Source organism: Eretmochelys imbricata, chromosome 11 (genome assembly GCF_965152235.1).
Source record: "Eretmochelys imbricata isolate rEreImb1 chromosome 11, rEreImb1.hap1, whole genome shotgun sequence".
Lineage (NCBI taxonomy): Eukaryota > Metazoa > Chordata > Testudines > Cheloniidae > Eretmochelys > Eretmochelys imbricata.
Window position 1 is genome coordinate 38,507,648 of NC_135582.1, and position 22,849 is coordinate 38,530,496.

Here is a 22,849-nt window from a genome sequence, read left to right on the forward strand (position 1 = left end):
GGGGCTACGGGAAGCGGGCCAAGGGACGTGCTGGCCGCCCTTCCTGCATCCCCCATTGGCCTGGAGCAGCGGAACTGCGGCCAGTGGGAGCCGTGATCAGCTGAACCTGCGGATGCAGCAGGTAAGGAAACCGGTCCAGTGCACCAGGGGCTTTCCCTGAACAAGAGGCGGACCGGCTTTGAGAACCACTGGCCTATTGGATTGCTTTGGTCTTATTTCCTTGAAGATGTGCTGGCTTTCTTTTGAGTTACAAGTTTAGTGACTGGATTGACAGCCAGTCCACAGTTACATGTGCGGAGACAGTGGACTGAAGAAATATTTGCTTCAATTGTTTAAATGAGTTACCAAAAATACATCTGGCTGATAAAGATGGACTAAAACATTTCACCATTTTTCTTTATTTAGAAAATGGAATATTAAAAACATACATTTAATATTTCCTTTCACTCCACTGTTATGTTAATACAAAAAGAAAGAGCAGGGAATGCACATAGAGACAGGAAGAGAGGTATGAAGCCAGTTTTACATATAGTTGCAGATTACTTATAAGACAAAGCTGTAAAAGCTTTTCTGATGTTGGCAACAAATGCAGCAAAGTTGTTGGTTTCTCTCACTTTTAGCTGGAGTTCTGCTATACAGTCCAGAGGAGGAGAGCTGCTTGTCACTAGAAGGAAACAATTAGAAAACAATTTTTATTTCCAAGACCAGTGAAGCATGCTGTGATACTTTCTAGTCAAGTATTCCTTCCCCAAAAACAAAATTGAGTCAATTATTTCCAATGTGTGACTTGAATTTTTCATTTAATGAGTCAGGTAACAGCTATATGCCAGCTGAGATGCATTTTCATTCATAATATTAAGGGTCTCTTACCCTTTCACTGATTTTAGTGTCATAGTAATCTAACCATTTTCTGTAGCTTTGCATGTGCTCCATCTGTCTAGTTTAAGCCTAAAAATCCATGGGCTGACTTTCAGCCAAGAAGAAAATAGCACCTTGTCTGAGAGCACATAATATTATTCTGTCATGCCCAGACCTTCCCCTTGTGGCATTGCTGTCACTGCTACTCAAGTTATTGTCACAACACTGCCTACCCTGACTCAAAAGCTGCAGCATGTTCTGACCACTGGTTACTGCTGAGCTCCATCAGTTTTCAGACAAATCGAGTGGTGGGGGAAGAGAGAAAGATTAAGAGACCCTGGGGATTAGAGTATAGTTTCTCCCTGAAATAGTAAAAATAGATGTCCCTCATCATTGCTCTCTGATGCATTAATTTCAGAGGAATAATAGGGTTTCTATTGTGAAAATTAGGTTCAAGAAATTCCTGTAGTAAGAGAGCAATAGGTTGAACAGCAGCTCCTAAAAGTTGTATTTCCTTAGTGCACGTGGGTTATGGTGGAAGGAAAGGATCATTAATGCGGTCTGAATTTGAGTGGTACATAGAAACATTCAGAGAGGCATGAGTGAGTTCCCTATTTTTAGTGTCTCTCCCATTTAATGCACAAATTTTGGATTTCTTAGCAGTAGGAAATAAAGTTGTGTTGGTGATTAATGGGCTCCCAAAAGTACAGATTGGGAGTGTTGGCATCCCCACAAAATTCTAAGGTGAAAAAAACTGAGATGGTCACTCACACGCCTTTCCTATCTTTTACCTCTCCTTCCTTCATGCTTCACTTACTTCTCTTTTCTCAGCTTTTCCCCCTAGCCATTTCTTTGCTTAATATCTCAAGGCCAGCACTTTATACACACAAAGGTGGGAGAGGGAAACAGTTGTGTATTTATCTTATCGTTAAAAGAATGTTTAAAAGTTACAAAATCAAGCATTCAAAAGTTAGGAAATGCCAGAATTAAGGTTGCTTGTGCAACCTTAATCGAGCCCTCTTGTGCATCTGCGTGGCGATTTAATTACATGAGCACATCCTACTTTTTCTTCTGAAATCCCATTTGTTTAAAGTGATGTTTTCCAGATGGGTACCCTGGGCCAAATTCATTGATGGCAGTGGGTTTGCATAGAAGTTAGAGGACAGGACTCGGCTTTCTATTTTCTAATAAACCAGTTCTAACTCTTAGACTGGCCAGTTTTTTAAGGTTTTGGAGAAGGTTTTGTGGGCATTGGTGGAAGGGTTTCTGGCACCTCGAAGGTAGGGCCAGGTCCAGATTCTAAATTGGAAACAGTTCTTATTAGCCCTGGCTAGCCCACTTCTTGAACCTTGCTACCCTCTGCTGCCAGTTCCCAACTACTCTTGCCCCCGCCAGTTCCTAGCATAAGGGCTGATAAAGAGCTTGAAATGTGGTCTGTTTCAGAAAGGCACCGCAATGGCTGGGAGGAGACTGCCAAGGGACGGCTTCAATTACAGTGCTTGTTGGGACAGAGCTTCAGCTGTAGCATTCTAAAGACTGAACTGTTCGGTATGGAACTTGCTGCCCCTCTGTGTGTGTGCACATGCACCTCTCATGTGAGATTGGTTCAAAAACCACTTTAAATAAAATACAGTCTCTTTTAATATCTACACATACCTTCATAGTCTCCCTGTTCATTTATAGAGAGAGTAAACGTGTATGGCTTGTCAGGATCTTTGTGGTCAATACATCGAAATATAAACTGCAACTGTTCATCTAAAGCAAAGGCAGAAATAGAACTGAACAAAATCATGAACTTCGCATAGGACGCTCGGTGGCATCCACAAATTTGTTAGTCTCTAAGGTGCCACAAGTACTCCTTTTCTTTTTAGTTAAATTTCAGTTAGTAAAAGATATTCTTGCGCTAACAATAAAAAGTACAATAAACCTAGACTTCTCTTTTTGTAAAAAGGGAAACCCAACTTTTGGGCTTAAATTATTTGAGTATTCCTTTAAACTACTTGACAGTTGAGTATAGGTCCAATGAGTGCCCAAAACAAAATTAATGTTGGATTTTTTATTACATTAGAAGACGCATTTATACAGTCCAAAATCTTTATTTGTATCAAACTTTAAAGATTTTAGTCATTATAAATTGAGATTAGTTTATCCGAAACTTTTATAGCTATATGTCTTATTTCACCTCTATCAAGTCAGAAGCGTTCCTATGGCAGTAGCAGACATTTTTATTGCTTTATAGACATACAGAACAGCAAGAAAGGATTTCTCTTGCTTTGCAGCAAACAAATCAGCAACACACTGCTCAGATGGACTATTAACGCAAGTGAAGATAAGTCACACTCATAACCATGTAAATACTACAGTACTTTTTTTTCCTATGTGCAAGCACAATTTAAAAAAAAAACTACCCCATTTGTCTCGTGTGTGAGGGTGATGGTATTTTGCCAACTTATCAGGGGTATGACTAGGGTAAATAATTGAACACACGTGCACTTAGAAACTTACCATAAATTCTGCGTATTTCTAGCCCCAGCCGCTCTTCAAACAGTTCTTTAGACTTACTCAGTCTTTCCAGCCGCTCTTTGGTGGCCTTGTTTTTAGCAGATATAACTAAAAAGTGTCAAAGCAAGAGTAAAGCATTTTCAAACAAATTTTAGAACACTGGAAAATCCTTCAAAATAAGTCTATTAAAAGCAAGTGTTCTTCCTTTGTTAAATCTCCCTAATCATGACAACTACCCCATTTCTATTCATTTAAATGTGAGTAGCACTAATTATTTACACACTCTAGCATGTGGCTATTTGGTTAATATTATGAATGCTATTTTAAGAATCAAATAAATGCTTTAAAGTATATTTTGCCATTCAAAGCATTATTCATGTAGTTGCCAGTTATGAAAATATAGCTTGTTAGAATGAGGAGTTACAGGATTTTAGGTTTTTTATTCAGTGCTCCACTGATAAGTGACCATTTATATCAGGGGTGGGCAAACTTTTTGGCCTGAGGGCCACATTGGGATTCCGAAACTGTGTGGAGGGCCAGGTAAGGAAGGCTGTGCCTCCCTAAACAGTCTGGTCCCCATCCCCTCCCTCCCTCCGACTGCCCCCCTCAGAACACCCGACCCATTCAACCCTCCCTGCTCCTTGTCCCCTGACCGCCCCTATCCAACCCCCCCTTCTCCCTGTCCCCTAACTGCCCCGACCCCTATGCACACCCTGACAGGCCCCCCAGGACTCCCACGCCTATCCAACCGCCCCCTGTCCCCTGACTGCCCCCTGGGACCTCCTGCCCCTTATCCAACCCCCCTGCCCCCTTACCATGCCGCTCAGAGCAACAGGACAGCCAGCCATGCCGCTGCGCAGCCTAGAGAACCAAGGCAGGCCGGCAGCTCTCACAGCTGCGCTGCCCGGCAGGAGCTCACAGCCCCGCCGCCCAGAGCGCTAGCGGCACAGTGAGAGATTGCAGCAGAGCAGGGACAGCAGGGGAGAGGTGGAGCCGGGGGCTAGCCACCCCAGCCGGGAGCTCAAGGGCTGGGCAGGACGGTCCTGGGGGCCAGATGTGGCCTGTAGGCCATAGTTTGCCCACCTCTGATTTATATACAACTATTCAAACTAAGCACCACATTATCTCTACATCCTAAGCCACTATTGTTTATACTGTACAAGCATTACAATATTGACATGCTAACTACAAAGATTTGCACAGCTACAGTGCTGGAAATACCTATTGCAAAGCCACCAGTATACTCTTTAGAAGACTTCACATTCTAAAAGTCTTGGAGTGTTTTCATGTTCATTCAATTTTACAACTTACTTTCCTTTTTTCTTGTCAACTCTTCCTTGAGCTCTTGGATGCGATCAATAAAGTCTCTCTTTTGTTCTTCTTCATGCTTTATTTTGGAATTCATTTCAGTTAAGTCTTCTTGCTTTTCTTCAATGCATATGTTCTGCTGGAGGATCTCTGTGAGGAAAAGAAAAAACTTGAATATTTATGGCTAGCCTTTGTTAAATAAGTCCCTGATTCTCCACATACTTTTGTGCACATGCATAGCTCTATGCATAAATGGTTCCCTCAAAAATCTAAGATTACTCATGTGAGTAAAGTTATGCTCAAAGTGCTACAAAAACACATGTGCATAAGTTATTTCACCGAGACAGAGAAGTCCACATTCTTGTGTGTATGAGGCAGCCCTTCTACTGCGAGCATCACGTACAAACAAAAATGATTCTGAACGGTTTACATGCTTAGAAGGAAAGCACAGAATAACTTCTAAATGCAGGCCCTCTGGCATCTCCTCGCTGTTCAAAAGTGCAGCTTGGCATATTGTCACTTTAAAAGTGTGCAATGGTCCTATCCTTACTCATTTTGTGTCAAGAGATCTATCTGTAACAGTAGACTACCTACTGCTAGTTACATTGTGATTTTTTTATCCCTAACTTTTTACAGTGACTTGCAAAGCTAAAATGAGTGAGTTAATCCTAGATTTACAAGGTGACTTTGCCCACTAATCAGGATGTGAGAGGCAGTTAGCCCAGAAATAAGTTATTAGCCATGCAAAACTGTACTCTACTGCACAAGTAAACTTTGACAGATAAGTAATTTTTTTTTGTTTTCTTATCACAGTAAACTGACTTTGTACCACAACTGGTATGTTTTCTTGAGCTTTGCAAGACTCTCCTTTATTCATTTCTTATTAAGTGGCAAAATCACTCAGTGCTATACAAGACAGATCTTTTAACTAGATTTTGGCATTTCTGGGTTTGAAGAACATCACCTATTTTGTTAATGAAAGCATTTTGACCAGAAATCCTGGTCTAATACCATCTTCATTTTGGCTTTGCAGTTCACTTTTAACTGAACCATTTTAAGCTGAAGTGTTTTGTTCTGACAGAACACATTTAGTTCATTTTAGGAGTTATAAATACAAGCCAATACCATACCATTTCTGTACTCCAGAATTTTGTCAATCATTAGATCCCCTTCTTTTAACTTCTTGGACCACTTCTCTGTAATAAAGACATTTATTTTAATCAACTGAAGACAGAGTTAAAAATAAATTAGCTATGTAAACTCATGACTATTGTACCTGAAAGTGCTTTTATGGACTCCTTGCATGATTCTCTTAGTCCCAAAGTCTGGTTGATGTGTTCACTACCACAAATGCTTTTGAATTTCGTCCAAAATTCTTTGATTTCTTTTTCAAAAAGGATCAGTTCATCTTCTGTTTTTATCCGGGACATAGTGCTATAGCAAACATAAAAGCACAACACGATCAGACAAGACAATCTGAGCTGTTATAGATTAATAAAGAGATGTATTCTCCCCAATACTGATTGCTGTTCAAACTTTAAGTGCTGTTCTTCTTGTATGTTTTTGAAAGCTCTATCAGTTACTTTTAAACAGTTATGTTACAGCATACAACAGAACTTACTACTACTTATATTCGCCATATTACAAGTGATGTGCTGTCTAGATCAGTTTATTCAGAACATGATTATGAATAAAAATAGCTCTAAAACTATCTCAAAACCAAGGATGCAACATCATGTTTTATCAGACACATATTGAGCAGAAGACTAGAAGATATACTGAAATGTGACGACATATTACTGTGCATGTAGTTTTTCCCCCAACCTCCAAATACTGTATTCCACTCAAGTAAAGAGGGGAAACTACATCTGCTAGCTCATTTTGAACTGAACTAAATATATTTTAGACAGGGGAGAAAAGTTGTCTGTGGAAAAAAGCAAAAAATTTTCCCCTTCCAGAATAAGAATCAGATTATTAAATACTATCAGGTAGGAAGATTTAGCTATGGTCTAAAAGTAGAGAATGTTTTGAACTGGCTGCTACATATTGAACTGGTAACAATCATGGGAGTAGGGAGAATTCCTACAAGTTTTTTTATCTGGGTAGCGTACTGTAATCCTAAAATAAACATTTGAGACAATTTTTCACATGGCTTCAAGTTGCTGTTACCTTATAGTCACCTTCTCCCCAGGCCCATCCAGGAATAAGTCCTTATTATGGACTGAGTAATTTTCCCTTAAAAAGAGAGGTTTCAGAGTAACAGCCGTGTTAGTCTGTATTTGCAAAAAGAAAAGGAGTACTTGTGGCACCTTAGAAACTAACCAATTTATTTGAGCATAAGCTTTCGTGAGAGCTGTAGCTCACGAAAGCTTATGCTCAAATAAATTGGTTAGTCTCTAAGGTGCCACAAGTACTCCTTTTCTTTTTTCTTAAAAAGAGAGTTATTTACATTTGAAACATCTATTAAACACGACAGTGTACCAAAATATATTGCACAGATATAATTATGCATTACTGTAAATATTAATGCATGCATTATACTAATGATGCTGTACACATAATTAAACAGATTTTGTGTAGCCTGAAAGAACAATGAGAAGGAAAAAAAAAAAAGGCAAGACTGTTCAGTCTGCGGGCAGTTCTATTCTGAGAATTACTATAAAGGATTGGTGGCTACACCTCCTCAGCAGACATTTCTTGTATGTATTCATTTTCATTTCTGTTTATTTTGCTAATGCCTTGATCTTGCAGGCTTAGGTATTTAAAGCTGTGCACTGTGTTGTCCCAGTGACTTCACTGGAAGTCAGCACAGTGCAGAAGCCTTTGCTGAATTAACGTTTTATTCCTACCTGGACTGCACTGAAAAGACAACATAGCTTACTCTCCTGGAGCTGTATCACACTATTAACAAAAGGGTGACCTAAGTCAGGTTGCAGAATCTCTATTGTTGGCAATGCAGAAGCCAGAGAGAGCCCTGCTTGACTTTCAGATTCCAGACTGACTTTTCAGGTTAATGTGAAACCCCATAATGCCACCTTTAATTTTTCAGCCTAAAAACACATTTCATGGCTGATGCTTTGCACCATAAGGGTGCTCTGCTACTATTCCCTTATTTGGGTTCTCACAAAAGCCAATTTTCCTGATTTTATATACCGCCTTTCAGCGTTCATATAGACAGTTCATATAGACGTAATACTGTCCAGCTGTAACATGCTGTAGGTCCAAGGGCAGCAGTCACAAATGCCGGTGCCACGCAGCTGGCAGTTACTTTGGGCCAGCTCCTCAGAAGCATTTGGGTGCCTAACTTCCATCGACATCAATGGGAGTTAGGTGCCTAGACGCCTTTGAGGAGCTGGGCCTTTAAGCCTGGTTACCTAGCAAACAAGCAGTAGCACGAGCCACCGAGCTTAAGAAGGGGAGGGGATTTCCAGCCGATTCTCCTACCCCCGCGCGGTGGGAGACGGCGGACTATGGAAAGGCTCCAGGATGCGCCCGGGTCACGCTTTCGAGCCCAGGACGCTAACTCAGTGAAAGCAGCACCCGGGCTGTCTCCTAGCGTACCTCTGCCCCGGGCCCTGCGCCCCCTTCTCCTCAGCCCCGCGGGGGGCGCGGCTTGGCCGCCCAGCGAGCACCCCGCGCACATCCCCAACACTCACCGCCAGCGTTTGAACCGTAACTGCCCTCCCGCCGCCACCACAAAGGCCGCTCTCTGATTGGCCCCCCCGGCGCCCAGCAACAGCGCACGCAACGACTGGTCCTTTCCTGCCGCAGCCGGCAAAGAAGCTCCCTCGCTATTGGTGGAGCGGCGCGGAGCATGATGGGAAATGTGGTCCGTTGTCAAACGGTAAGTGTGAGAGAGGAGCGACGGCAATCGGGGCGGGGCCGCGGACCCCACTCCTCCAGCCTGCCCGCCCACGGGTCCCCCGCCCGCCGAGCGACCGTAAAAAAGAGCCGGCTGAGGGAAGGGGCTCTGCGGCAGCCGCCGCCCGAGGATGGGGTCGTGGCCAGCCCGTGTTTCTAGCGTCCCTGTGTCATCAGCGGGTCGCTGGGCCCCTGCAGCTCAGTTTGTGCACAGCCCCCGCACGGGGGAGCGCTGGCTGCTCCAGCCCGCCATCAGGCAGGCTGCCCGCTTGGTGTGCTGCTAGCCGCTGAATGGCGCTGGGTGCCTTGCTGAGGTTGCGTGAGGCCAGTAGATTTGCTTTCAGATGGCGCCTGCCAACCCGCCCTGTTAGCAAACGCCCCCTCCAAAGGCTGCTAAGGGGTGAGGGAGGCTTCTCGGCCAGTTCATCAGCACAAGTCCAGCGGCAGCGAGGACGCTGCCTGGGAGTTTGGGACAGAATCCTAGAATACCAGGGTTGGAGGGGCCCTCAGGAGGTCATCTACTCCCACCCCCTGCTCAAAGCAGGGCCAATCCCCAATTTTTGCCCCATAGCCCTAAATGGCCCCCCTCAAGGATTGAACTTGTAAGCCTGGGTTTAGCAGGCCAATGTTCAAACCACATGAAGGTCGCTGTCTTAAAACAAAAAAACTTCAAATCCAGACTCCAGTGAGAAACTGCTGAATTGGAATTCATTTGCAAATTGGATACTATTAATTTAGGCTTAAATAGAGACTGGGAGTGGCTAAGTCATTATGCAAGGTAGCCTATTTCCTCTTGTTTTTTCCTACCCCCCTCCCCCCAGATGTTCTGGTTTAACTTGGATTTAAACTTGGAGAGTGGTCAGTTTGGATGAGCTATTACCAGCAGGAGAGTGAGTTTGTGTGTGTAAGGGGGTGGGTTTTTGGAGGGGGGTGAGGGAGTGAGAGAACCTGGATTTGTGCAGGAAATGGCCTAACTTCATTATCATGCACATTGTGTAAAGAGTTGTCACTTTGGATGGGCTATCACCAGCAGGAGAGTGAATTTGTGGGGGGGGGGGGGTGGAGGGTGAGAAAACCTGGATTTGTGCTGGAAATGGCCTAACCTGAAGATTACTTTAGATAAGCTATTACCAGCAGGACAGTGGGGTGGGAGGAGGTATTGTTTCATATTCTCTGTGTATATATAAAGTCTGCTGCAGTTTCCACGGTATGCATCTGATGAAGTGAGCTGTAGCTCACGAAAGCTCATGCTCAAATAAATTGGTTAGTCTCTAAGGTGCCACAAGTACTCCTTTTCTTTTTGCGAATACAGACTAACACGGCTGTTACTCTGAAACCAGTGAACCTTGTGTAGCCCCTGCAGCCTGGTTAGAGTGACCTGACTGTCCCTAAAGCGTAGATAAAGCCAAAGATATTTAGTAGTCTGGGGCGCTGGCTCATGCAATCCTGCCTTTTTAATTATAGAGGGAGCATTCTATAAATGGTTCTTCAGTGCCCTTGAATGAATGTTTTTCCTTTCATGTAACTGGCACTGAGTTTAGGAGAAAATTGCATTTTTCCTCTTTTCCTCCATTTTGTATGCAACAGGATAAGCAGAGGACCCCCCCCCCCCCCAAAAAAAATTACAGAAATAGTCCTCTGCCATAGCATAGTTCTTCCCGGGGTTGTTTAGTTACTCTTTCTAAAATTTAGTTGTATTACTGTTTATTTTTCCTTTTCCGTGCATTGTCCAGCAACTTGCCAACATAACACCTCCAGTTTTTCAGGATCTATATGCAGTGAATAGGCTACTTGAATGCGTTGTTGACATACCAATAATAAACATATATTCTGCTGGTCCCTCATTGTCCCAGAGGAGGAGCTGGATCTACCTGCAAGACTCAGAAAAGAAAAAGTCCTTTAAAACAGGACTTAAAACAAGATGCTTACTCAGTTGACTCTTTTAGACATTAAACAGTCTACCTGTACCACACAATAACAGCAAATGATTATTTAATCACAGCAGCTAATATAGAATGAACACTATTGTCCTGGAACAGGTACAGAGATGGTTCTCTTGCTTTCTAACATTGTGCCTTGTGTTCTACTGTACTTTGGGCAGGAGGTTAACATATTTGATTCTTATCTTACAATTATTTCTATTTTCACAATCCCTAGGAGCCCCAGGCATGGCCAAGACCCCATTGTACGAAGCTCTGTACAAACACCTACTTTGAAAATCTTAAATTAATTTTATTTTAAAATACTTTGGATACGTACTACAAAAGTCATATTTTACTTACATTAAGCAACCATTTCTGCATCTTTTTTCATTTAATTTCACTCAAAGTGGCAGAACTGACTAAGTGACCTGTAAATGTCTGAGAAGTTTTTACCTCTGAAATAAAATTGCATGGCCTCAATTTCTTCTCAACTGAAGAAACATGGTGTCTGTTTAATGGCTATATAGGTTCGAATACAGAGTCCATAACTGTGATGTCTTCCTACCTGCCCAATGATTTTTGCTATTACAACCAGAAATAACTTTCTCCTTGAAAATTAATTTTTTTTCAAATTGCTTTAAGGTTTGTGTGCAGGTAAAACTGTATGTATAATGCAATCCTGGGAGGTATAAACAGGGGAACCTTGAGAAGGAGGTAAGAGGCTATTTTGCCTCCGTATTTGGTACTGGTGCAACCGCTGCTGCCATACTATATCCAGTTCTGGTGTCCACAGTTAAAGGATGTTGATAAATTGGAGAGGGTTCAGAGAAGAGCTATGAGAATGATTCAAGGATTAGAAACCACACCTTATAGCAATTGAGCTCCAGTCTATCTATTTAGCATAAAAAAAGAGAGGGTTAAGGAGTGACTTCATTACAGTCTATAAGTAGCTACATGGGGAAAGTGTTTAATAATTGGCTTTTCAATCTAGCAGAGAAAGGTATAGCAATACCATAGCTGGATGATGAAACTAGAGAAATTCAGACTGGAACTAAGGTATACAATTTTAACAGTAATTATGCTCTAGGAATTTTGGGAAAGGTCTTGTGTTGTATAGCAGGTCAGACTAGATGATCACCTTTTGTCTTTGGACTCTATAAGACAAGAAACGGTTTACTTATTGTATTATTTCAGTGACTCTCAGAACTTAGGCCTGCTAGTGCAGGCAGTAAGAAAAACAATTGTTTTACTTGTAAACTGAACACATTTGTTGTTCAAGAGTTTCCATAATGCCATTTGTACATGAAGATTTTCCATATGTATAATTTTAAATAAGGTCCAGATAGAGAATAACTATTGTGGTTAAGATGCAAACCATTTTTTCCTCATGTTTCAGTAACTTTTATTGATATATTCATTCTGAAATAAAGAATATAAAAGTGGCGAGTGCATGTGTGTAGGATACCTGTAGGATACCTCTAGAACTACTGGAGGTATTATCCAGACCCACAAACTTGTTATTCTATGCATTACTGTGACCTCAGGAACCATTTCCATAGTGCTGATCTGCATCCATGTTAATGATGGACATTTTAAATCAGATTTCCTCTTATTTTTTTCCTCTTGGGAGTTATGATAAACAATAGACCAAGCAGACCAGTCACCTCATTGATCTTACAGTGTCTGTTGATTAGAAGAGAATGAATTACAGTAATAGTCAATAAAATGTGCAGGTTCTACTTGATGGACAATTCAGAAGTTCTCAGTAAAAATCTAAACATTCTATCTACCCAGTGGATGTATTCCTTCATTCTCCAGTTTTCCTGGAAATCAGAGTAACAGGAACTACAAATAAAAAATTGTTCATTTAATACTAAATTCTTAATGGTGATTAGAGCAAGGAGTTTGTCTTGGGAGAACGCACTCTAACACTTTGTCCCCCATAGTCAGGCTGCAGAAGGTGGGGTACTAGTGAAGCACCCACACAGCTGAGGGCCTCCATGTACGTTCTGCATTATGCAAAGGTCCACACACTGGTGCTGAATGCATTGGTATGTGCAGGAGTGGGCATGGGAGAGGCCACCAGACTGAGACTGGGATCCAGTGGCCCAAAACCCCTATACAGGCAGGCACTGAGCAACCGCTACTTCAGCTGCTAGAAGAGTTAGCCTAACAAGCACCTATAAGGCATTCTCTGAATCCATCCATTTCTTGACAAATACTATTTTGGTTGCTTATAGAAACTTCAGCATAGGCTTACACACTCAATATGTCTTAAATGCATATGTTAGATCATCAATTTGCAGCTGCTAAAACTTCTTCTTTACAAGAAGAATATAACCATTTAGGCCCCCATCCCTCAAACACTTATGGGGGTGCTTAACTATTACTGTGAGTAGTTCCATGGATTTTAATAGAAATACTCAACAGCAATAAAGTTAAGCACCTGCGTAAGTGTTTGCAGGATCAGGGCCGCTCAGGTTAATAAGCCCTTCGGTTTTCTGGCTAGTACTGTCTGTTGAATGTTTATGATTTTTAGGTATCACTCAGGGGTTCTCAGACTGGGGGTTGGGACCCCTCAGGGGGTCATGAAATTACATGGGGGGGTCACGAGCTGTCAGCCTCTGCCCCAAACCCCACTTTGCCTCCAGCATTTATAATGGTGTTAAATATGTAAAGGGGGGGTTGCACACAGAGGCTTGCTATGTGAAGGGGATCAGTAGTACAAAAGTTTGAGAACCACTGGTATAGCTTCTGATAAGGAAGTAATGAATACTGTAATAGTACTATTCCTCCAGAAGGATGCTAAAGTGCTTACCCTGTGGATTGTCTGATTCAAAAAATAAGTTGCATATATAAAATCAGTATGTCTACAAGTGTATAGATAAAGTTAGCTAGATTTTTTGCTAAGTTCATATTTCTCTTGCTCAACCTTCTCTGACAAACCCCAAGAGCTATATACCAGAGGAAACTTTAGCTAGAAGGTTGGGTGGATCCAATAAGGCATGTTTGGGAGAGTAAAAAAGAAAGAAAGGAAGGAAAATAGGGAGGGCTTCCTGGAGGATTTTCCCCTCTTCTCCCAAAAAAAGGGGCTTATCTTTTCTTATGTTCCATTTTGAAAGTATTATTTACAGCCTAAGAAGGCAGCTGTCAGCTCTAATTCGTAAGTAAAAACTGTACATTTAGTAAATTACTAGTGTGGCAAGGCACCTGTTTCCCCTCACAGGGTCAGCATTTCTTCTTTGCCAGTCGATGGGTGGGAAGGAACAAAGGGGACTGGAGTAAATCAGTCCTACTCCAGAGAGTTTCTATTCCTCACTTGGGTTTTATTTTTCTCTGTTTTACAAGGTGGGCCTCATGGATGGCCCAAGGAGCACTCATCACCCAAACCAGACAAACACAAAAAGGGAACACTCTGGAGTGTTGCCTTTTTACGCTTACCTCTGGGTGCCAGTCCTTCCCCAACAGGCAGTTAGCTCAATTGCTTCCCCTATAAGGAGGGAAGTGGCCTTTCGCTCAGGAGAAGACTTTTCTCTTTGTTGTCACTTGGCTGCACAGAGGCAAGAGACAAGCTGCAACAAGGCAAAAGAGGGATTTTAAGAGGTCACAGGCATCCCTTAATTGGGCTCAGTATCCCTTGCTGGTCTGAGATGTCCTTTTCCCTATGAGCTGAAGAGGTTGTTTACCATTCTATTGCTGATATACCTGCCTTCCAGTACTCTTGCAGCTGTCTGGTCTGACTGTCACACTAGCTAATCTTTGTAGCCGGACTAATGCCAGTGACAATTATGACATGTAAAATTAATGTTAGGGCTGCATTTACTAAATCAAGGTGTACCAGAAAGTCTGTACATAGATTTCTGTTAGTAATGTTACAGAAATAATTGCTTTGATGGGTGCTCTTTCTCTTTGCAAAGATCTGCTTAGCAACATCGAGCTCAGTTATTACCTAATGTTTGCTTTGATAGGTAGGTGTAAAGAAATCATGAACATTTTCTTAGCTACAGTTGAACTTTGATTGTGTTTTTAAGTTACTGTCAAGGTTGCATAAAACTTAGGGTAGGCTCCATTTTTGTCTGTCTTTATAAATCAAAAGTTAATGAAATAAACAAAAAAGTTTTTGAAATTAGTTTACTTTCTGCTGAGTATGAAAACATTTGATTATGTTCAAAAAAAATCACACCCCTGTTTCTAAAGTTTTAACCTACTGACCCCCAAACATACCGTTTTCACACATGTATTGTTTCCTCTTTTCAACTCAAGCAGCTAGTCAAAATTCAGGGCCCTGGGATCGTTCCAGATGGAAACAGAAATTGGTGGAGCCTGGTATTTTCTTTGATGCAGTCTTGTTTATTTACAAGGAATATACAAAGTCCTTTATCTCTGAATATAGAAGAAACCAAGAACAAAAGGAATAGTGGCTTAGTTTACAGCCCCCCCCCCAAGTCTCTTTAGCCAACACAGATCCCTCTCAAACTTTTTCCAGGGTCATACTTCGCTTACAAGTTCCTACTTGCTTTTCTTGCCTCTCCCTGTTCTTGTCTGTCTCAGTTTGTGTGATCCTTTCTTTATCTCCCCCCCCCCCCCCAAAAAAAAAAATCCAGTACTCAACCACAAGCTCATTGACAGATTCACACACCTTTTGTCTTAGCTAGGGACTTATGCTTTCAGTTATATTAATTGAAGGGTGAGTTCACACCTGTCAATCTCAGTGGGGTTTCAGTTTAGAACACTAAATTAAGACACAGTTCAAATATATTTTGGTTATTTCCCCTAGCAATTGCATTTACTGAAAAGATTGTACAGTATGTTGTACTTTATGTATACTATTAAATGACTTCAAAGACCAGATGTATTTCAAATTAGGAAACTTTTAAAATGTTCCCCAATAGGCAGAAAGAAGAAGAGGAAAGTCTTGGACTCTCCAACAAATGGGGAAAATTTCCTCCGGAAAGTGACAGTTTTTCAAAGCACATATTAAGGAATCATAATGTCTCCAAGACTCTCCGCAGCTGGTTGCTAGAGCTAAGAAAGCTGCTGTAGTTTAATTTATTATTGTGAGACCTTTTGTATATAGAATATTTACATGAACTAACATTTGCTAACTAGAAAGAAACCTGTCTTTATCCTAAGCAACTGTAGAAAGCCCACATTCCACAAAGTCAAGATGTGCCAGCAGTCCTGGAATACTAGCCAGATGGAGAGAATACTTTACTGAAAGCAACCAGGATAAGTTTGGTGTAAGCAAAAGTAGTTAATATATGCAAGGGTGTGACAGGTCCAGCACCACCCCTTTATGGCAGGGGTGGATAGAGTGTCAGGGCCTCACCACTCTTAAGTTCCCACCCCCATCCCTTTAAGGGCATCCCTATGTGGCCCAATGGCCAGTTTCCCCATGCTCACCCCTTGGTCAGGGTAGCAGGCCCTAATGGCCAGAGTCCATGCATCACATCCTGCATATCAGGGCAGGGTGGCCCAATGGCCAGAGCCCACAGCCTTCCCCCTCTCAGGCAGGGAAGTGTATCCCAATGGCCAGAGTGGTAGGAGGATTCAGGCCCACCCTCTCCACTAGATCGCAACCCAGGGCTCGCCTATTGGGAGGGTTACCCCTCACACTTAACTCAGCAGGGATCCACCCACAACATGCCAATCATCAGTGCAGCTTTAACACTGCTTGTCTCTAAAGTTCCCCTGGCTCACTTCCTACCCTCAACATCATGTTCTCCACTCCAGGGGGGACCCTGGTCCTCCAGTTCATCCCCTCCCGTCAAGGCCTCTGTCTGGGATGCTGGGTGCATTGCAGCTTGGCCAGCTCCTGGAGCGTTGGTTGACCCTCCTCAGGAGCTGGTAGTGTGCCTCCTTCTCCTCCAATAGTGAGCCCAGACTGAGCAGCTTTGCAGGCTTTTATACCTAGTCTCCAGTTGGAGCAAGCCCAGCAGGGCTTCCGGGGCAGGGCTTCCTCTGCCAGGAAGGAAGGGTTAACCCCTGCGGTACCAGTGCGGGGCCACTCTGCCCTGTCACAACGGGTCATGGCTGCATAGGTGAAAAGGACCTGAAGGGAGTTTGTCTTTTCTGGTACAAAAGTGTACCACTCTGCAAGCCTTTGTGAGGCTCCTATTGAAGGACAGAGCACTTCACATGGATGTTTCTGGGAAATAAATTTCACCTTTGTATGATCTCACTCTTGAAAATACTAAAGAGAGCCCTGAAGAGTTGCATCTGTGAATGGAGTTCAGCCTGGGCAAATGGAGTTGCATGGTCCCCAGGCAGTGGAAAAGAATGGCCTGCTTTGACCCATTCTTTACCATATATACGCTACAAGTGTACAGAAGGTTAATAAAATAGTCCCACTGTGCTCTGTATGTCAGCAGTCATTCTTCTAATAGTTTCAAGAATGGCAGATCTGCCGTCACAGAAACAAATTGTGGTATGGCTGGAATAAGACAGGCTTTATTGCTTGTTTGTAGCTGCAGAAAAGCATCTCCTGAGATCATCTTGTACCTTGACAGGTGCCAGGATGCTGTAAACCTACTTGCTGTAAAATAGTTTTGTTAACGGGGCAACAGTTACTGAATAATAACTTACTTGAGCTCTTTTATCTAAGTACTAGAATCAAGATGGCTGCTAAAGCACCACTGACTGTCACGTGAGATTTAAAGCTAACTAATGTTTCTAAACCAGCAGTACATATAAAAGGCAGGAGAATGGGGTTATTATATTTTTCTTCATACTAAACCCAAATGTCTTTTGGAGAATTGGTGTTTACTGTCGGCACCATGTCTACCTTATGAGGGAGAGTTACTCTAACCTTTGGAGAGAATAATGATTACCCTAATTATGCTATATAATTACTTGGGAGAGAGAGATTTTCAACCAACATGGAGGACATGAATCAGGATTAGTATCTCATTTATATGACTGGTCCACCTCTCAGGCTGCTTCAGAGCTAGAAGCTGTTGGGCTCAGCATGAAACAAAAAACCCCAAATAACAAAGGCTACTTTGGGACAGCTTATTTGCTGAATCTGCAATTTCCATGTCTTGTACATCCAAGAAGCTGGAAAATATTTATTTCTGAATTATCCTGAAGTTTTATTTTTTAAGAGGATTTTGTTAGAGAAAATGTGTTTGATATCATGTGGTACAAATTGAAATGGACCATTCAGCAGCACTAATATAGAAGGAGAAATTGTAGGAGCAAATGGGCATTGTAAATCATGTAACACTAATTCTACTCAGAAACAGAGCACAGAGAAGTCAGAATCATGATTCGGTACTTTATTGCTTTCTACATGGCTCAATGAAGCTAGGAGCAATAAACAGGCTCAGATCTGAATCTACTAAAAAGCATCTAAAAATAGACTCTTAATAGCTAAAGTAAATGAGAGATGGCAGTGGGTAAAGAAGGTCCTTTATGTCCATTTAAATCATACCTTCTTATTGGTTAAATCTACTTGTTATTTTCCACGTGATTTCATTGACTGCACATCATAAGAATATGTTTGACTATTAAAGCTCTCTTCAGCAAAAACTTGAAGGTAAATAGGTTTGACCAAAGCCTCCACTGCTTTTTCAGCTTGACTTGAAAAGTCCAGTGAAGTAGAGCACCAATAGGGAAGGGCACAGCGCCTTGTGTGTAGCTGCTTTTGTTTCCAGAGTTTAATTCTGTAGTTTCTGTAACATTGATCATCTGATTATCATGTGGAGACACTGAATATAAGTGGGTAATAGGGATTTCAAGCAATTTAGGGATTTTTCAATGTGATTCATAGATGTCAGGGAGCATAAGCCTGTTTCAGATAAAAGGGAGTTTCTAATAATTGAGTCTGTATTGTATTCTGGTGATAAAGTAATGAGTTGTTATCATCTGGTGACCTGATCAGATTTTAATTCACAAGTCTAAAGTGTTATGGTCTCCGTTAACAGCTGGAGAGAGAATATTGGTTCTGACTACAAAGTCACAGCACAAGTTGGTATAATACATTTTTCCTACAGGAAACCTCAGTGCAGCTGTAACGCTTGTGTTTGTGACTCTAGTATGAGATTCATTGACAGAGCTGTGTGGAGTAAGCTTGCTAAGTCCTGGTTGTGCCTCTGTCCCATTTTTATAGTCACTAAAATATACTAAAGTTGTGTACCATTATCTCTCTACAAATATATATAAATATTACACACACAAAATCTTTGTTAAAAGAACATTATGAAGACTGCACAATCAAGCACTAAAAATTTAGCAAATGCCAGAATTAAGGCTGCTTGTGCAACGTTAATTCAGCCCCTTTGTGCTTTTTCATTATGATGCAGGCTTTAATTACATGATCACATACTATTGTTTCCAAAGAGTGCCTGACTCATACAGTGCATAGGATAGACAGTGCTTGCTTAATGAGCATCTATGAAATATTTTGTTTTCTCCTCATTGCTCAGTGTGTGGTTTTAGGCCTTTTTACTTCACAGTCTTCTAACCAGCTCAGAACACAGAATTATTAATTAATTAATTTTCACCTTTTCTATGGCACTCATCATTATAATAGCTGAGTGCTTCACAAACAAATAATTTCTCTTCACAATGTTTCTCTGAGCTCAAGTGGGTATTATCCCCATTTTACAGATGGGGAACTGAGACACAGACAGATTAAGGTCAAAAGTATCCATTCATTTTTGGACCCCATATGAGATGCCTAGGACCTGATTTTTCTGAGTCCTTAGTATTGTATAGCACTTTATATATTCAAAGTCCAGCTCCCATTGACTTCAGTTGCAGCTGTGAGAGCTCAGCACTATTGCAAAGCAGGCCTAGGGTTTCAAGTCAGGTACCCATAAAATGAACACAAATTAGTGACCGCCTATGAAAAGTTTGTTTTAAGTGACTTGACTAGCATCACACAGGAACTATGCAGCTAGGGTGACCAGATGTCCCAATTGTATAGGGGTAGTCCTGATATTTGGAGCTTTGTCTTATACAGGCGCCTATTACCCCCATATTACTGTCCCGATTTTTCACACTTGCTATCTGGTCACGCTGTCCATGGAAGAGACGGAATCCCAACCTCAGGGCAGCATTCTACTGCCTTAACCATCAGACTGTCCTTTCTCTTCATGCAATACCTTGCCTCATTCCCTACACAACTTCCAACTTCTGCAACAAATGAAGCAGGGGTCCTACAGACAACAAGCATTACTAGCCAAGCCTGATTCATTTTAAGTAAAATTTCAAAACAAAAAATCAAAATATTTTGTTCCATTAAGGTCAATTTGCTGTTTTTCAGTTTTTTCAATTTTATTTTTAAAATGTCAAAATCAGCATGTTCCTGTGGAAAGTTTTGATTTTGATGAAATGGCATTTTCCAATGGAAAAACATTTCATTGGAAAAATTTGGAACCAGCTCTAATTCTAATGTATACGTGAAACGAGGGTGAATTAAAGTTGCACAGGCAACCTTAATTTTGGTATTTTCTAACTTCTGAGTGCTTGACTTTGACCCTTAATAATGTTCTTTTAAAATAGTTCTGTTGTGTGTGATTTTTAAAAAGCAAACTAAAAAAACAGAAATTCCATCATGTGGCATCATACTGACACCCAGATGGATCTTCACGCAGGATTGGAACCTTTAGATCCAGCACACAGACCTCTGCTGCTTAAGCTAACGGAGTAACTGATAGCAGTAGTAGGTTGTTTTCCTCTGTGTGGACCAGCACTAGAGGAGGATGGGACACTTTGCTTTTAGGTTTTACAGATATGTTGCTGGCAGAAGAAGAATGGTGAGACTCAGTAATTTTGGGTTTCATTCTAGGCTCTGGAGGGGAGTGTGCTCTAGTGGGCACAGAATTTTCTGCCCCTTCCCTTGCCCCCCCCCCCCGCACTTCTCCCCCAAGCATGACTTCTTCTGCCCTATTCCCTCTAACCTGTCCCTGTCCCAGTCCTTTCTTTTCCCCATCCTTGGCTCTTTGTCCTGGTCCCATTTTCCTCATCTAGCCAGTCACACTCTCCACATCTCTGGCTTTGCATCCCAGTCACAGTCTTCTTGCCAAGCAAGTCCTAGTCTCACCCCTCCAGACTCCCCATCCCAGTACCAGTCTCCTTGCCCAGCTATTCCCAGTTTCCCCCTCCTGGCTCCTCCTCTGATGTGTTCTGTCCCACATTCTGCCTCTGGTCATGCCCTCCTATTCCACATTCTTTGTCCCCACTGGATCCTAGTCCCAGTCTCCCTTATTAGGCTCATCATCCAATCTGTGCTTCCCTAATTTTCCAGTCTCCTTGCTCAACCAGTCCCAGTCCCCCTACCATATAAACTTCCAGTCCCACTTTCCCTCATCACCCAATCAGCCTCCAGCCCTCCCCCTAACTCCAGGCTCCTTGTCCCAATCTACTTCCCCCACCTCCCCCGTAGGTCCGCTTCTTCTTCCTTCTGCATTTGAATGCAGCAGCTTCCTCCTCTTTTGTTGCCTGAACCAAATGGAGGGGGGAGGGGGAGTTATTAATAGGTTGACCATATAGCAACTATGAAAAAATGCTACAGGGGTGGGGGGTAATAGGCGCCTATATAAGAAAAAGTCCCAAAAAACGGGACTGTCCCTATAAATACGGGACATCTGGTCACCCTAGTTATTGAGAGTACAGTAGAAAAGAGCAAGAGAGACAAAGGTCCCCTGCTCTTTATTCGGTGCCCAGACCTGGCATGGTTTGCAGGAGGCCAGAGTTGCAATTACAGGGAAAGTCCTGCTCCTCCCTGAGCTGTAGCATGCTCAGTGCATAAAGAATCTAAGAAGTCCCTACTGAGCATGTGTGAAGTACAATTTTTCAAAAGCCTTATAACTTGGCCAAATTTGGTTGGATTTTTCACAGAGATGGCAAAAGGAATATCCGTGACACTAAGGCCGCCTCCTGCTGAAGTTCAAGTCCCTGCTCCAAAGCATGGGGTAGCTAGAGCTTTTAAAACAGAAAGTCACCAGCATTTTTTAATATGGGTAAAACAATGTATTTCTCCCTAACCTTGTTCTCAGAAATGGTGGAACCATTTTAGCTGAAATTTTCCAAAAAAAATATTCAGCCTGAGGCAGACACCCAGCATGGAAAATTTTCAGGTTTGACAAATGTATAAACCATTGAAAACAGGGTCTTATAATGGGAAGTGCTTGGCAACCTTACACGGGACTGGTAGCGCATAAAAAGAGCTGGTAAGGGGAGGCTGGATGGGTCAAGTTTCACTTCTGAATCCAGCCAGGATTGATAAATGACTGCAAGTAAATCAGTTGGTGGTTTCTGTCTAGTAGACGGGACCAGATCCCCAAAAGCCCTTCCTTAGTCACGTCTGTTGGCATCAATTGGATTCTGCGGGCAATCTACACAGAAAGATCAAGAACTCAGTGGCTATGAAACGTGATGTGCCCTCTCATTCTAGAAGTGATCTCTCAGAGCATGGCTGAGGCACAGTGGCAAGGCAGTGTGGTAAAGGCTACTCTAGTGTGCCCCTGCTGGACCTTTTTTAGTTCTTTAGGGATATCAATTTCAACAATATGAATTCACTTGAAAAATAACCCAAAACCTCAAAAGCTAGTAATCAGTTTAGGAAATATTTTAAAGAAATGTCTTAAATATCCTAAATGTGTCATCTGGTGAAGAAAGATATTACATTTATTTTTTAAAATTAGAGATGGGACTGAACCAAAGTCCTCTATCCAAAACATAAACTTGGATTTGAATTCACTGCTTGAACTTCTTTCTAGAAAGGACTGAATCCAAGCACCTTGAACTTTGATTTAGGCACAGATTTCAACCCCACCCTATTCCCCATGTTTGGGAATATTGGGATCTGCCGTTTTAGGATATGTCTATACTGTGATTTAAAAAAACCCATGGCACTGAGTCTCAGAACCTAAAGTCTAGCCGGTGGTTCTCAAACTTCATTGCACCGCGACCCCCTTCTGACAACAAAAATTACAACACACCCTGGGGGTGGGGGGGGGACCTAAGACTTAGCCTGCCAAGCCCTGCTGCCTCGGGTCGGTGGGCCAAAACCAAAGCCCAAGGGCTTCAGCCCCAGGCAGGAGGGACAGGGGCGTGTAACCTGAGCCCTACTGCCCAGGGCTGAAGCCCTTGGGTTTCAGCTTTGGGCCCCAGGCGGCAGGGCTCGGGCTTCAACCCCAGGCCCCAGCAAGTCTAAGCCAGCCCTGGCGACCCCATTAAAATTGGGTCATGACCCACTTTGGAGTCCCAACCCACAGTTTGAGAATCACTGCTCTAGCCTGAGCCCAAATGTCTAAACTGCAATTTAATAGCCCCCAAGCCAGTTGCAGCCATGCTGTGGGTCTTTTATTGCAGTGTAGACATACCCGTAGGGTCCAAACCAATGCTTACTGAAGTTAATGAGAGTCTTTCTATTATTGATTTCAGTGGGC

General features: G+C 42.3%; 1 protein-coding gene across 3 annotated transcripts; it reads right to left on the reverse strand.

The window, feature by feature from the left end:
- Positions 1-220: 220 nt before the first annotated feature.
- Positions 221-8,349, reverse strand: SPC25 (SPC25 component of NDC80 kinetochore complex). Of its 3 annotated transcripts, none has more exons than XM_077829773.1 (7): positions 8,325-8,349; positions 5,945-6,102; positions 5,799-5,864; positions 4,672-4,818; positions 3,364-3,468; positions 2,515-2,613; positions 221-664 (listed from the first exon to the last, which is right to left on the reverse strand). In XM_077829773.1, the coding sequence occupies exons 2-7, from the start codon at positions 6,096-6,098 to the stop codon at positions 540-542; spliced, it is 696 nt and encodes a 231-aa protein (XP_077685899.1). In that variant the 5' UTR covers positions 6,099-6,102; positions 8,325-8,349; the 3' UTR covers positions 221-539. The 3 variants fall into 3 exon arrangements, with proteins under 3 accessions (XP_077685899.1, XP_077685902.1, XP_077685901.1); XM_077829776.1 differs by lacking the exon at positions 8,325-8,349 and adding an exon at positions 8,230-8,257; XM_077829775.1 differs by lacking the exon at positions 8,325-8,349 and adding an exon at positions 6,838-6,898.
- Between the last annotated feature and the right edge of the window lie 14,500 nt (positions 8,350-22,849).

What these genes read in the sequence shown, in the direction of transcription:
- SPC25 (XM_077829773.1), bottom strand. Translation starts at nt 6,098, where the DNA reads ATGTCCCGGATAAAAACAGAAGATGAACTGATCCTTTTTGAAAAAGAA. An exon ending in GTTGACAAGAAAAAAGGAAA is followed by an intron (nt 3,469 to 4,671) that starts GTAAGTTGTAAA and finishes GACACTTTTTAG; the next exon opens with TTATATCTGCTAAAAACAAG. An exon ending in TGAACAGGGAGACTATGAAG is followed by an intron (nt 665 to 2,514) that starts GTATGTGTAGAT and finishes GTTTCCTTCTAG; the next exon opens with TGACAAGCAGCTCTCCTCCT.